We start from the raw sequence: 15903 nt of genomic DNA on the forward strand, positions 1-15903 counted from the left end.
GGTTTAAATTGACTTGTTCTGAATTGTTCTGCCACTCGAATCTCACAATCTCAAAAATAAATGCTCCAGTTCTGTGGATCAATCAAAAAAAGTAACAGTAAAGTAACAGTGCCATTGTTTTGTCAACTAATATGAAAGCATACTTTACCTTATACACAAACACTAACTTCAAGTCAAGAGATAAGAGAATTAAAGTTTATTTAAAAGGCACACAACAATTTTGGTGTGTAAAAGTTGAAGACAAAACAGGATATAAAGGGAGATAAGAACACACAAATCCTTCAGATTGCAGTAATTCCAACTAGGCCTTCTGCACTGACCCTGTACAAAAATACAATTTGTTACCATAAGTTAGTTTAAACTATACAGCTGGGAATTAGCTCGACATTGCTTAAATGAAAACAAATCCCATGAGAACACAAAACCAACAATTTGTCTCTCTGCACATTCTTTAGGCTTTGGCTCAACATTTCTGTGACGAGGATAAATTAATTGTGTGTTTTGTTGACAGAAAGACAAATACATAAATTACTAGTTTGGACATATTAGTCTTATAATGGACAAAATAAATTAATAAAACCAGGTGGAAAATTTCAATGTATCTCTTCTCCAATGATCCTCCATATCTTATTAAAAATTCATGTGTTGGTGCAGCCACATAAAGGACAGTGTGGGCTATTCCGATGAATTAGTGGTATGTAGTGACTACCAATGATACAGTATGTGTGTTACAATGAAAACAGCATTTGTGTCATCATGTGACAGCCTGCACACACGAAAAAAAACAAAAGTCTCTTACATAGATCTACACTTTTTTAGAGACAGCCATTGTATGCGAACATGCGCGCACACACACATATACACACAAACACACGGTGACTAGCAGCAGCAAGTCCTGTGTCAGCAGAAAGAGACTGCTCTCTCAGCACTGTTGCAGAGGAGCATCTTTTTTATTATTCACCTCCCTCAAATCTTATAACACGGTGTAAATTAACCATGCACAGTAAATCTGCAGAAAGACTCGGTGCATTTAAAGTTCAGGCAGGAAAACTTTTCAGAGCAAGTCCTTGCTGCTTATCTGAATCTGCAGCCGTGTATGTTTAATATCTCAGATTCTACTGTGATAACAATGTTGTTGGTTTCCGTTTCTGGGGCTGAAACTGTGACTCCAGCTCAACCACTCAACCTCTCTGTGATGCCGCCATCTTTAGACGTCCTGCTCTTGAGATCCTTTGAGATGTAGACCGATCTCCATCTGATTCTCTAGACACTCCTTGAGCTTGTCCTCTGTCAGTGTCAGCCGCTGCTCCAAGATTGAAATGGTCTGGACGAGAAAAGGAGAGAGAGAGGACGGATGAGAAGTGAAACGAGACAAAGACAAGGGGGAAGGAAGAAGATTGGTGAGAGAGACAGGGCACGTTATTGAGGGCTGTACAGCATCAGCCTGACAGTAATGGCCATATAATGGCTGTGTTTGTGTGAGTGAAAGAGGGCATTACTGTGTGTTGCAGACAAACGTTGTGCGTGCAAGACAATCCGGCCGATTATCGCAGAGAAAGATCTGCTGCCTGAGCTGCAAACAGCAGACTCTCTGTGTCTGGCACGCACTCTCTCTTGTTCTCACTAACACAGATGCATAAAAAAAACAAAAAAAACACACACAAAGAATCATGAAAGACATTTTCTGAAACAGGACATGCATGTGTGGGTAGTGAGATCACAGTGCAACTCTTTAGCATCCTCTGACAGTGATGGCATTTGCTATCATTTTTGCTTATACATTAAAACACTGAGTCATCTCAGCCTGTTTACCAGAGGAGCCTCCAGGTGTAGTTTTTAATGATGTGACTGTCTGAATGAACAGATCTGTAAGAACAGATCCGTCTTCTCTGGCTTACATTCATTCATTCAGCTGCCACATTGAGTGAATCACTAAATGAGCCGTTTATAAATGAAAACTGTTTTAAAGCAGTGAAGGATTCAAATTCATACAAACATATTCATGCCTACAGCAACCAGGAGGATTGAACAAACTAAAGAAAATTATTTTAGCTTACAGTAATAGCCATAAAAATCCTTTAATGGCCCTGGTAAAAACAGACTCCTATGGTTAATGTGCAATGAAAAGCTAGTAGTTGAGAACATGGAAATTCTAATTGGAGTAAGGAATTATGAAGTAAAGACTGAAAACAGTTGCTCTCCAGTGCTCTGTTCAAAATTCTAACATTAGGCTGTGCCACATCATACAATAATACAGTATAGATTTACTTAGTTAATTAAGTAAGATTGTGGCTTTAATCATGTTGGAGGAGTGCTGAGTTTTTGTTATTTTTACACCATCCTAACACAGAGAGGAACCAGAAAAGCAGACCGAGTATATGTAACTAAAATGGAGGTATGTTAAGGAGGAGTTTACAAGCCTTGTGTGCCACAAGCAGGACCCAGTTTGCTTCACTGTAATCAACATTTATTAGAAAGGTCTCGTCATATGCGTTGCACATCAGATAATAGAAAGGAATTGATAATAATAATGTTTTTTATTCAGCCCCTGGTTGTCTGGTCCAGTGTGTAAGTAAGGGGAAGTAAGTGTGTCGACCTAAAGCAGAATCACATAAAAGATGGTTCTTTTTAAGTAGTTTTGGGCCTGTATCTCTGGCCCACAGGTGAAAAAAAAAATAAAGGGTTTTTGTTCTGAACAGTTTGAGTGGGAGGAAGAGTAAAAGTATATGCTGTTCAGCTGATGCTCACCTGAGTGAGAATATCCATTTGACCTATTATGTGTTCCAGAGTGCTGGCTAGACCAGCAGGGACCCCTCCATCAGAGGCCGCAGTCTGTGCTTGGTCATGGGATGGAGGCTGCAGTGTGCTGCGAGTGTGTGTCTGATGGGTGGAGGAGGAGGAGGAACCGAGATTTCTGTGGGTGTGGGCCTGAGTCGTACTGCTGTGGCTGCCATTGTGATTGGCACTCTGAGCGTGGGCAGCGGTTTGATAATCCTGTCCCTTAAAATCTTCCGATGGGTCAGAGGTCTGCCGACAGAGAGAAGACAGAGTGAAGAGCTGTTAAAAAACATGTACAAAGGCTTGCTTTATACATAAAGGTCACACAGTTTTCCTGTTTCTGCCAATTTCCGCTCCTGCTCCCTTGTTTCAGAAAGTCTTTGGTGTAACAAGAATGAAAGGGTGTCTGTTAATGGGTTTTAGATTACTCTTTCCAGTGTTTCGCCTACATTTGTTCAACAGCACCATGCCCCCGCTGCTACTATATTTAGCGGAGCTGCTAAAAATTCTCCAGCGAGCACAGGGGAGCAGCTGCCTGCATGTTGAGCCCTGCACTCCACCCTCTCCTGCCAGCAGCAGGTAGGAGCATAGACCAAAATGTGTACCGTAAAACCAGGAATATGAATGGAAGTGTATGGAAAAATGAGCAGACTTCTCACTTTATTTATTACGTCGATAAATATTTTCCTAAAGGGGGGTAAATGGTAAATTATGTTCTCATTTAGAGTAAAACGGACAATTAAGCAGGGCACGTATGAGTGGTGCCAGTGTGATTGACAGCATTGTCCAATAGGTGCCTGATTGCCAATTACATCTGTAAATTTCCAGTTGACAAACCTCAACAAGTAACAAATCTCGAGACTTCCAAATGGATAAATGGAGAGAACAGAGCAGACCTGAAGACTCTGTGAACCGTGGGACTGGAAAACATGTTGTACAATGACATCAGTGATGAACAGAGCAACAGGTTTTTGTGCAAAATTTAAAGACTCAAGAAGAAACATGATGGGGGAATAATATTAATTATATTTTTTTCTTAGGTATAATGAGAAACATTATGGTAAATGGGTGTGTGTCATGTTCTCAAGCAGGAACACCCCCCTCTGATGACTTGTTAGAAGAGTGTTTTCTACATCAGCCAAAGCCACTTGTTTGTTTTCAGATATTTGTCCTCTAATTTTACATTTTCTCTCTTTACAAACCTTGTCCCCTTTAAAGTTTCTCAATTCTTTATTATGTTTGCTAAGGAACACATTTTCTTAAAGAAAATTACATGATTATGTGCATCTCACTCACTTACATGCCACCAATGTTGAAGTAGTGAAATGATTGCCTTCATTAAATATATGTGAGCAAAATCACACATCATCTGGGAGAAAATGTGTTCCATATGAAATGCAATTAGATAATGCAGTTTTTAATGTATGTTTTTGTGAGACGGGTAAAAATCAGTGACATAAAAATACAGCGGAAGCATATTTTTATAAAGCCAACAGCACTTCAGTATTTAATCGAGCAGGTGAAAGTGCTGTTTTTCCATTTGTACCAAAACTTCAGACAGATCTTCCCAGAGAAAGGGTTCAGAAGGGGTTTACAAGAATAGTCATTCTCAAAAAGAGGAGAATACATTTCATACTTTGCAGTAATCATCTCTCTCCATACGCTTCAGCTGCCCATTTCATAATCACCTTTTGTGGCAAGTCTGTAATAATGAATGTCAAGTGCAGGAGTGCTAATAAAATCCATTTACAATCCCTTTTCACAGCAGTGAAAGAAAAAGACAGAGACAAGGAGAGCACAAAAAAACAAAACCCAGAGGGGTCTGCAGATGTCATTAAGTAAACACTTCATTTTAAGAAAATGTTAGAAATAAACAGAGCAGATGCAGCTTTAACACGTACTTCAATAAAACGTTCTTTCAATGGTTGATTGCTCTTGTTTTTCTCATTAAATCTGCTTTCTTTCAACTCCAGCACCTCAGCCAAGGCAGATACTGCAAGAGTAATGTTCTTATTAATTTGTATTATTACAAATTACACATTTTGTTCTCACAAGCTTGTTGCACAATAATTGTACAAACTACTTTGTTATTAAACAGTTATATTTTATCAGATAGAGGAAAAAAGAAAATCTGGGTTCCTACACTGTGGTTGACCTTAAATTCAAGGACTTTTCAGGGACTTCCCTAAAATTCAAGGACCGAATGTGCCAACGCAGCTTTTGGGAGGGAAACTCGTTAGAGCCTCTTCGCCCATGTCGTCCACTTTCATTGATTTGCAGCGCGCTCTGCATCTGGACAAGTGACTGTCCTTGGGATCTTGGACGAGTCAGTCTTTGTAATTTTCTTTGGTGAGCCAGAGATGTTGGAATTTGCATTTCCCTGGCATCACATAATTTGCTCTCTTTTGCTTAACGTTAACTCACTCACTATTTTTTCTGCATGTAATCTCAGGTCAACGGAGGAGACATTTACCTTAATATCAACTTAACTTGTTTCTTGAAGCAATTTCAATGACTTATGTCTACTTTGTGTGATTTTCACAAACTTTCAATGATTTCAAGGACCCATGGGAACCCTGTATATGGGCCAAAAGAAATCAGCATCAACTATCGCTGATTTACCATCAGCTGCCTCTGCATCGGCCATAGACAATCCCATATCGGTTGACCTCGACATAGATAAGTATCTCTATAGTATAAAAAAGTAACGTATGAAAAAAAAAAAAAAACACTGCTTCCGCACATTAACACAGCAGTCAGAAAAGGAATCACTGCACTTAAAGGCTCCTTCTGAAAAACCAGAGAATGATGTCTGATGAAATTACTGCCATGAAAATGGCAGAGATGCTGTCACTAAATGGGCTTCGAAGTCTGGATGGTTTGATTTCCATCTGAATATTCTTAACGGGCTTGTTTATTACCCACATAATGACATCCAAACCTCTTAGTTGTCAAATTAGATTTTAAAAAAAAAAAACCTCCAGCATGGATTATGGCCAGTAACACATGTACTACAATGACATTTGGAATAATAACACATGACATTATTTAGAGCAATAAACAAATACACTTTACTGCAATCCATTTTAGAAGGTTGGAGGAAAATGAAAAAGCATGGTCATTAACTTTTGCTTCGTCAGAGCTTCGTCTCAGCAGGCAAGCTAACTCATTAGCGGTGAAGAATCTCACTAAGTTTTTAATAACCGTAATATTGGTTTGTAATCAATCATACGGCCCAAATGACTAACATTATCATGAAAACCAGGCTGAAATAACAGCACTTGTATACGCACCGCCACTCATCATGCTGCCACATGTTTTTTTTCTGTCTAATAAGTAATATTTACTTAGTAGACAGGGTGCAGGCTGTGCCCAAAGGCCACGTCAGCGTGACGTCATACCGGTGCAATTACAAACAACAAACAACAACATTGAATGCAACACCACAGAGAACAATGGAGGACATCCAGCAGCTCTTTTTCCCTGCTTGGTTTGAGGCTATCATGGACGTCAAGCTTTGTATGAGAATAGACTGCGGGTGTTGGCCTCCTATAGAGTACCACTTGGAGCACCACTCTAAAACGGAACATCAAAACAGATTTGCTCTCAGTTCATGGTGTTTGTCTCCATCAGTCTGACCTTAACCTGACTTCTGTGCAAAGGTGGATGCAATTTTAAGGGGAGGTGAATTGTGGTGCTGGCTGATGTTACCTGACTCCTGGAGGTAGTTTGATGTCGTAGCCCGTCACCACCTTCACTACAGTCGAAGTTGCTCTTCCACAACATTACCTGTTGGTGAAATTTCAACTGTTATTATAATCTAATACTAATACTAATAAATGGCAAAACAATGTAATGAAATGAACAAGGGATGAAATGAAAAATGCATTCCATTATTAATTCTAGTCTTGCTTCAGGCAAGTCAATCGTTAAGGTTTCATCTGTTTATCAATGTTTTTGGATCAATTAGAAGAAAATCAGTGATTACCTGTTCATCAGCGCCCCCAGAGGCAAAGTATTCTCCTGTCCTGGAGAAAGCGACACAGTTCACTGAGCCCTGAAATAAGAGAAGGAGAAACCATTTAAAAACACAATAAACCAATCCTAATCCCTAAAAATTCAAGTAGTCAGCACGATGATGCTGGTTTGAACAAGAGGGGTTTAGGGCAGTTGGTCAGATAAAACAGGCAACAAGTTTTAGAAATGGTGATGTGGACATTTAAAAAAAAAAAAACGATTTTAGATCTTTAATCAGTCTCATGATTACCTGAAGCTCATAAATATCCCTGTAAACAATAAACAATCCCTGTGAAAGTGCTGCTGTCTATGTGCAGAATTAGGTCCATTGTTTGATTTTTGAAAACAACACAGTACTTTTGAATGACATGAATAACTAAATATTTTCTTACTAGTAAATCTGTTATGAGAGGCATTATACTGTAGCAGCAGCTTAAGTGAAGGCGATAATGTAAAACACACAAGAAAGTAAACACTTCATAAGAATCTCTTCAATCCATTGATTGGATGCAGTTCTTTTGTGGCATTAATCTAGTTGTTATTTTTCTGCATAGACCCCGACCCAGATGCAAAGACAAAAGCATTGTTATGTCAAGAGTTAGTCATGCTGTGTGCATGTGCTTGAATGTGCACACTCCAGCCTGCAGCACAGACAGAATTCACACTCTCTCTTTTCTCGACTGTAGCTCAGAACAGGGTCAACCGTTACAGCCTGAGCTCTCACACGGCTTTCAAGAAAAGATGAAGGAGAGAGCAAACCAACGAAAGGAAAAGAATAAGAGAGGGACTGTGCTGTGAACAAAACAGAAGCTGTGTCCTGTGGCTAGCACCCAGGCAGGCTGGTTTGGATGAGGAATAGTTTCCCAGAAGCACCTGAGAGTAGCAGACAGTGTCACTATGGCAACACGACGGCCTGACAGACAGCATGTTCTGTCTGCACTATGACTAATGACTGCTGCCAGGCTGGCACTTGCCATGGCCAGAGACACACACACACACAGTCTGACAGGGCTATGAACATAACTGGAACATTACAGAAAAGGTCCTGACAAATGAAATAGTGCAAACCTCTTCATAAACTAACTGTTATTAACAAAAACAATTAAAATTAGTCCATGTTGCAGTAAGCTGTAAAGGTGCAGTCTTGGTTGGTGGTGGTGGTGTTTTACGGCAGGTGGCATCCATAATGTTGTATTTCTGCCTTCCCCTGGATAAAATCAATCATCCATTACTTCTTCTCTTTCCTTTAAAATAATGATGATAATATGGCACATTTGCTGCATAAACTGTAAGAAAGACTCTCAATGTCTGTTTTATTTTGTCACGTTAAAATTTACATTTTTATCCTTATCCTCCGCCCTATCATTTTAAAGCAGGTGCACACCTTATTGCATCTCATTTACTTAATCTTAAAGCCAAAGTGTACTTTATAGTTTAAGACACTTCATGAAAACATCTGAATCATAGTGAGAAGACAGAGGAACAGAGAGACAACTGCACCTAGAGTGAATCAACACTGTTCTGCCCAGCCAGGAATGGTTCTCATGAGACTTGGTAAACAACACATCCAACAGCAACATCTAACAGCAACAATCTTTTTTCAGTCCTGCTGTGTTACCATATACATTGCACACACACATAGGCCTCCACAAATACACAGTAGAATGTATACAAGCAGGCAAATACATACACATCATCCAACATACCCACACCGAACAGATGGAGGTGTCTTCCATCTCTAACTATGTGACTCGGGAGACAATTAACACCCTGTGTACTCCCAGCACCAACAGATTGGCAGAGTCACTCACCACTTGGCCAAAAACAGAAACGGAGACACAGCAAAAGAGAGGACAAATTTGGAGGTGTGAAGAAAAAAACTGACACACTGAACAAGATAGAAAGAAGGGCCTTCAAACAAATTGATACAGTCAGAGAGACATCCAGACAATTAGTGGGATGGACCAAAATCTACATAGGATGTAGCACATGGGTGGCGGTCAAAAAAAAGGGAAAGGGAAAAAAGATGGAGACAAGAATAAGAATAAGTTGGAGGATAAAGGACGGGATGGAAAACATAGAGCAGAATAAAGAGAGGAAGAGGAGGAGTCAGAAACACAGTTTTGCTTCCTTCCAACAACCCTGAGATGAGTCATCATGAGTGGGTTGTCTATTTGCCTGGCAAGTACTAAAATACACCACATACCAAAAAATGCATCATACACACAAAGCAGCACCCATATACACAAAGATGTCAAACACAATCATATCAGACATAAACGTCTACACAAACACACAGACTCTGGAACAACAGCACAGACCTCAATGATTGTGTAGACGGCACCGTCTGACCTGTAGGTTATCTAAACGGTGAAAGAGTGTGTTTGTGTTTGTACCTGGTGTCCGTGCAGTGTATACAGCAGCTTGCCCTCGACAAGGTCCAGTATCTTCATGGTGGAATCACTGGATGCAGTGATGAGGAAATTACCGGAGGAGTGAAACGACAAGCTGTTCACGACACCACTGTGGACTGAAAAGCGCACATACAGTTTACATTATACACAAAGACACACTAACGTGTTAAGCAGTTTTACACATTCAAAATTATAAAGATTATCACTTTGGATTTCTTTCAGTGAATGAATATTTGGTCTATCAAATAACAGTCTTGCAAAAGTGGGCAACATGAAATCATTTTGTAAATAAAAACATACAAACAATCATAGACATATAATCAACTATTTAAAGATAAAAATCGAACCTCTTCATCAGCTGACCAGAACAAAGTATTACGTAATATTACTAAAATAAGATAAAAGAGTGTGAAAACATATTTCTGGCCATGTAGAAACCAAATGACAAGGTCAGGTCACTCACATCCAACACTACAGGGTCTGAGAGGAATATTAAAGTGCTTGGCTCAAGGACACTTCAGTGGACGAGATGTTTGCCATATGGTTTCCTTGATCCCACTGCTGCACATACTGCAGCATTTTTGTACTTGTACAAAATGTTGTAGGCTTACATATGAAGTAAAGCAGCCAATAGCAAAAACAATCTAACTTTCCCCAGACTTGAGTTTATTCTGACAAGCAGGGAGTGATGGGAGAAAAAAAAGAGAACAATATCAGATATTGGACAGGCAACGTGGTCCTTCTGCTGGCTGCAAGATGCTATGACATACACGGTAACAGGCATAACAGTAAAGATGTCAAAAAGCAGTAGTATACTAAGCTAAAAAAAAAAAATATATATATATATATATATATATATATATATATATTAAAAACAGCCCCAAAAAACAAAACTAAATAAAGTAATAACCCAACAGCAAAGTAAGAAGGCCCAAGGACGAGTAATAACAGTGTACCATAAAAACTATTCACACATGGCTCCTTAAGAGTTGTAATTAAAGGCTTTTCAAATCAATTTGTAATTATAGAAAAGTCCCATGGGTATCTAATGTCAACCACAACACAATTTAACACTTCAGGCTGGGTAAATGGGTAATTAACAGCAGAGGAAAGCATCTATCTCCAAGCTCACTCTTCTCAATCCATTAAACTGCAATACGATCACAGAAAAACACATTTTATTGTCAGGTGTAAAGGGGCCACTATGTGATTATCCACCATTACATCCCTCAACTTAAAGAAATTTAAGAGAGCTGATTGGAGCAATCAGACTGTGTAGCAGACTAACAAAAAGGCAATGCTGCTTAATCAGGGTACTGAATCAAATATGCAAGAAAAACAAATCGATCGATTGCCACTTTCAATTTCAAGAGTTATAACTTGGTGCTATTTCAATAATTAGTTGTAAACAAATGGGAAGAGATTAAGTCAGTTTTCCACATCAACCCTTCAAGGGAGATAAAAAAAAAGAAGCATGTGGCCAAGACCCACTCCTCATTTGCTGTGGTAATTAGCAACTGTGACCTTGCTATAGAAAACAAAATAATACTTATTTCTAAGGTGTCTTTACCTTGGTAGTGTTGCAGCATCTTATGGGATCTGATGTCCCAAACCTTGACAGAGTTGTCAGTACTGGCAGCAGCAATGCAAGTGCCACTTGGGTGGAAATCCACCTGGTTTGCATAACTTGGAAGGAAAAAAAACAAGATAAACAAAGTGACGTAAGCTTTTATAGCACCTACATTTAGTAGTTGTTCTAAAGTAAAGTCAGCCATGCAACAAATGCAGCTATCAACAATGATAGTATTGCTCACAACCTCACCAAAAATATTAAACATTACCTGCAACACAAAGTACTATAAATACTATACATTTACAAAAAAATGACAAATGTGGGATATGGTCTCTCAGTCTGAAATGAACACACTTAATGTGCTGGTCTATTCTCAAGGGCTCACCAAGCATGTTCATAGAAGGTATGAATACACTCTCTGCTGTTCTTGTCCCACAGCTTTATGGTCTTATCGTCACTGGATGACACAATCAAACGATCGTCTGGAGAAAACCTGCAAGAAACAGGTTTACTTGTAAGACACATAAGAAAAATGTGTCATAATCCAGAGTTCATGCTTGTATGTATTTATTGATTTAAAATGACACGTATAGAATCCTCAAATGCAAATGAGACAAATGCAGCGTGTATGCTTCATACTTAGCACAGCGGACCCAGTTGATGTGCTGGTTAAGAGAGAACAGAAACTTTTGCCTGTGGACCGTCCACACTTTAATGGTCTTGTCATCAGAGGCGGTGACCATAGTCTGTCCATCACTGGAGAAGTTTACACTGCGCACGGAACCAGTGTGAGCCCTGAAAACTGTGGACTCAGCCTTCCTGTATATGTACACACACACACACACACATACACACACACGGTGCAAAACAACAGAAAGTTCAAGACAACAATCTAAAACAGTGAGTGTCCTGCAATGTGTGCCTTCCTTGCTTATCGAAGCAGGAGGTGGGCTGTCTCTAGCTGCTTCTACAAGCCAGAGTCATTGTTCTTTGTGCAAGCTTTTCTCCAGTAACAGAGACTATTTCAAATTTTAAAAAATTAAATAAAAGAACCTGCTGGGCACCCAGAGACGAACAGTCTTGTCTCTGGAGGCGGAGGCCACCAGGTGGCCAGAAGGAGAAAACTGAACCGAAAGGACACCATCTTTGTGTCCATCAAAGCGATATGCTCGCATCTGAGGTTTCACATTCCAGATCATCACACAGGAGTCCATGGCGCCTGTGGCTGGAGGAGGAGGAAACACACTGGATATAACCCCAAAAAGCACACCATTGTAGAAAATAAACAGACAACAGTGATACAGGTGCCATAGTCCAAACAAAACACAAAGAAGTGGCTGTTACCAATCTGTTTCATGTTGCAGCTGAAGTCCACACTTGTCACAGTGTCCCGATGACCCTCGAAGTGCCTCTCTAGAGTTGGATCAGACTATATGGACAAAGAAACAGTTTGTAGTTGCAGCATATAAAAGCAGAGAAAACCTTTTTTGTGAAAAAAAAAAAACCCCATAATAATTGACAGTGGTCAATACTAAATAAGGCAATAACACATCAGAACATTTGCAAAATCACAATTTTGGGAGATAATTTGTCACCATGCCACTGAGGCAGTTTTGGCATTTCCTCATGCAACTTTTCTATATTGAAGAATATGAATCTACAGAAACCTTAAAGATCAAGGGCTTTGAAGTGTGTTGAAGGACAGTACATCTCTTAGTGTGTACAGCCTGCAGGAAAATAATCTTCTTTAGTCTCTACTGTTTGGAATCACACGCTCAGCAGCCACGTAGTGGCGCTATTTCGCACTGTACTTCCTCTTAAACAAAAACACAGAGAAGACCAAATAAATAGCACAAACTTTAAATTAGCGTTGAAGCTGACTTATTATTCATTTATTAACATGCTGTGATGCCTTATTATTTTTTTGCTGTTCAAACGAGGGATTCCGTGTTACTCACTGCCCTGCATTTAGACTGTCAGGCACAATTGTCTATGCCACAGAACACGTCAACAATAAAAGTTGAGAGTGTATTACAATTTTCTGGACGAAAAAACAAAGTCACTGTGGTACAAGTTGAACCGGATGTGTTTTAAAATGTATTTTAACCTGGCGGTAAGTGCTGCCTGACGGAACCAACTCAGGGTAAACGTCACACAGCAGTTACCAAGGAGACGTTAGTCCCTGTCGTGGTGCTAGTGGGTGCTACTTATCATAGCTAGCCGTTAAAGTCAAAAAGGAGTGCTCTGGTGCCGCACGTTCAAGAATACGCGCACTGATGCGACATGGCTGAGCTACATGTTATCGGCCAGATCGTCGGGGCGAGTGGTTTCCCTCAAAACAGCCTATTTTGCAAGTGGGGAGTTCATACGGGAGGGGCATGGCGTCTCCTGTCCGGGCTAAAGGAGGGTCAGACCCAGGTGGATAGCCCTCAAATCGGAAACATGGCGTACTGGAGTCACCCCATTGATTTGCACTACGCGAGCAAAGGGATTCAAGGTTGGCCGAAGCTTCACCTCCAAGTGTGGCACCAGGACTCTTTCGGACGCTGCCAGTTATATGGATACGGCTACTGCCACATCCCTTCAAGCCCCGGGCAACATAGAATAAGCTGTGCGACCTGGAGGCCGCTCGGTTCCTGGCAAGAGCAGTTCGCGCAAATGTTTGTCGGCGGAGGACCGCAGCTCCGCAGCCCGGACCTCATATACAGTGGGGCGGATAGATACAGACTGCACACCGAGGCCATGGGGACCGTCGAGCTGGAGCTGGGCGTTATCATGAGACACTTTGACAAATATGGCGTCGAAAGTTAACAATTGATGAACTTAATGTTGTGCAGGCAGTGGACTAGATTGTTTATTGTTTAACATGGCGTTGTACTATTTTTTTTAAGATTTATGTTTGTACTGTATTTGTAAATAAAATAAGTCTTAACGAAGTTGGTTCCACGTTCATGTCATTTCTAGTTTAGAGGGGAGAATAATCTCAACCACATCCTTCATGCCAAAGAAAATTGGCAATAATATTTGACCACAGAACAACCAAACTGGGCAGTTCTACCCAGTTGATTAAATTATAAAATGAGAAATGTAGTCAATTTCAATGTAAAATGTATAAGATAGATGGACGTAGAAGTGTTAAAATGCAAAGGTATTTATAACTTATCAGATATGGGAATATCATGGTTTTCTTGGTAACACAGAAGACTTGTATTATATCTTTGGATTCTCACCATTGATGAGAACAATTATGACATCTGAAAGAGTCTTCATAGTCTGTGGGATATTAACTGGTATTTGAGCATTTTATAATCAAAGTATTGACTGATAATTTTCCATTCTGGGAACTGGAATTTCTCACTTAAATTATACCAAATTTTAACTTGTCATTATACACCATTTCCTGCAGCTAGGACCTGCTACACGGTCGATGCTTACTATACACTATGTCGATTGCAGTGAACACAGAAAAATAACTCACTTTTTCAGTGTAGAGATTACTGAGGGCCCTACAGTTATGAACCAATGTACAGACTTGTAACTATAGGGCTGCAATTGACAATTATTTTCATAATAAATACTTCCGTTAATATCTTTCCTAATTGAATACTTGCTAAGTCTATAAAATGTAGATTGATGTTTCCCAAAGCTCATATTTGCAACGTCCTCTATATTTTTGATTTTTTTACCCCTCTTCAAATAAAAGATATTCAATTGACTTTCACATAGAAGCAAAAAAACATAACACGTTCACTCATAGGAAGCTAAAATCGCAAAACCTGTCTTTTTATATATAAAATAACAACACTCAGTCAATAGATAATCAAAACAGGTTAGCTAATAATTTAGTAGTTGACAAATAATCAATTCAACGTATGGACATTATGATTTACTCTTGATGATAACACTTACAATGTCTGAATCAATTTTAAGAAGCACTTTGGTCCAAATAAGGTTTGTGAAGTGTCACTTGATATATGCTATCCATTTAGTGAAATGAAAATCAGAATTGAGTTTATATTGTTTGGTTTTAACATTAAGGCAACTCCTGATAATAACAATAATAATAATAACGATGGTGATGTTGATGATGATACGATACATTTTAAATTTAATCTGCATACTAGCAAAGTTCCATATCCACAACAGCAAATACATGAATCAAAACCCCAATCTAAAATTCTCCAATCTTTCATGGACTCACTAAATACTTGCACACACCCAAATGCTTTGAAAACTAAAACACTTTGTGATGAATTCTACCTCGAACCCTCTGGTGTTTATTTGGTGTATGTTTACATTTTGGTATTCTGCCAAGACATGGATTGTAATAATTATTTACACTGTATGTACCCAAATTGGATAACCTGTATTCCCTACACTGTCCATACATTGTATTGCTTAAACAAAATTGTGTTATTAAAAGAAAGAAGCACTTTAATAAGGCAACAGTTGTGTAGACAGGTCCACAATATACTCAAGCTGTACTGTAGTTTCCTCGAACACTAACTGTGTGGAAAATACACATCAGAAACTAACTTCAGCTCCGTGGCTGCAGTAACAAGTGCCGGGCAGCTCCACTCACCCCCGCAGAAGTCATTTTTCCTGGTATAGAAGACAAAAGAGCGACTTGCTGCTGTTCTAACCGTTACAGCCGGTATATAACGGCGGCTCCACTTCGTTACTGCGACGAATATAACGCCACTGTCCCGCTTGTTCACCGGTATAAATTAACGTTAGCTTTCAACTAGCTTGTAGCTGCTGACAACAACATTCAGTTTACGCGCCGCGATTGGGCGCTGAGCCGCTGGTTAGTCTTCTTAAAGGGGAAGGTGTACACGATAACTTATATGTCGGCAAAACTATAACCTTTATCATGATAAAATTGTACATGAATGGCAACAAACAACTGAAAATGTGGATTTTACTAGTAAATGAACACTGAGCCATATAAAAAAAGTCGGTAAAATTGGTCAAGTAATGAAGGAATCTACCGAAATAATAGACTGAAAGTTTCCCAGCACAAGTAGTGACGCACAGTCACCGCCAGGTGTCAGGGTTGCACTAGTGTAAAATTATCTTATCGTGGCTGAGGCGGTTGCGTCAAATGTTTGGGAAAGTTTT

At 39.6% G+C, this 15903-nt stretch overlaps 2 protein-coding genes across 3 annotated transcripts; one reads left to right on the forward strand and one right to left on the reverse strand.

Moving 5' to 3' along the window:
* Positions 1–181: 181 nt before the first annotated feature.
* On the reverse strand, positions 182–15543 carry poc1a (POC1 centriolar protein A). 2 transcript variants are annotated; one of them, XM_058630543.1, is made up of 11 exons: positions 15365–15543; positions 12127–12211; positions 11836–12007; positions 11422–11601; positions 11168–11275; positions 10780–10895; positions 9192–9325; positions 6767–6835; positions 6490–6567; positions 2749–3027; positions 182–1324 (listed from the first exon to the last, which is right to left on the reverse strand). In XM_058630543.1, exons 1-11 carry the CDS (start codon positions 15377–15379, stop codon positions 1208–1210), a joined length of 1353 nt encoding a protein of 450 aa, XP_058486526.1. In that variant the 5' UTR covers positions 15380–15543; the 3' UTR covers positions 182–1207. The 2 variants fall into 2 exon arrangements, with proteins under 2 accessions (XP_058486526.1, XP_058486527.1); XM_058630544.1 differs by lacking the exon at positions 15365–15543 and adding an exon at positions 15319–15355.
* On the forward strand, positions 12672–13718 carry b9d2 (B9 domain containing 2). Its single transcript, XM_058630546.1, has one exon. It carries the CDS (start codon positions 13066–13068, stop codon positions 13591–13593), a length of 528 nt encoding a protein of 175 aa, XP_058486529.1. The 5' UTR covers positions 12672–13065; the 3' UTR covers positions 13594–13718.
* Positions 15544–15903: the final 360 nt, after the last annotated feature.

Source organism: Solea solea, chromosome 6, assembly GCF_958295425.1.
Source record: "Solea solea chromosome 6, fSolSol10.1, whole genome shotgun sequence".
Taxonomy (NCBI): Eukaryota; Metazoa; Chordata; class Actinopteri; order Pleuronectiformes; family Soleidae; genus Solea; species Solea solea.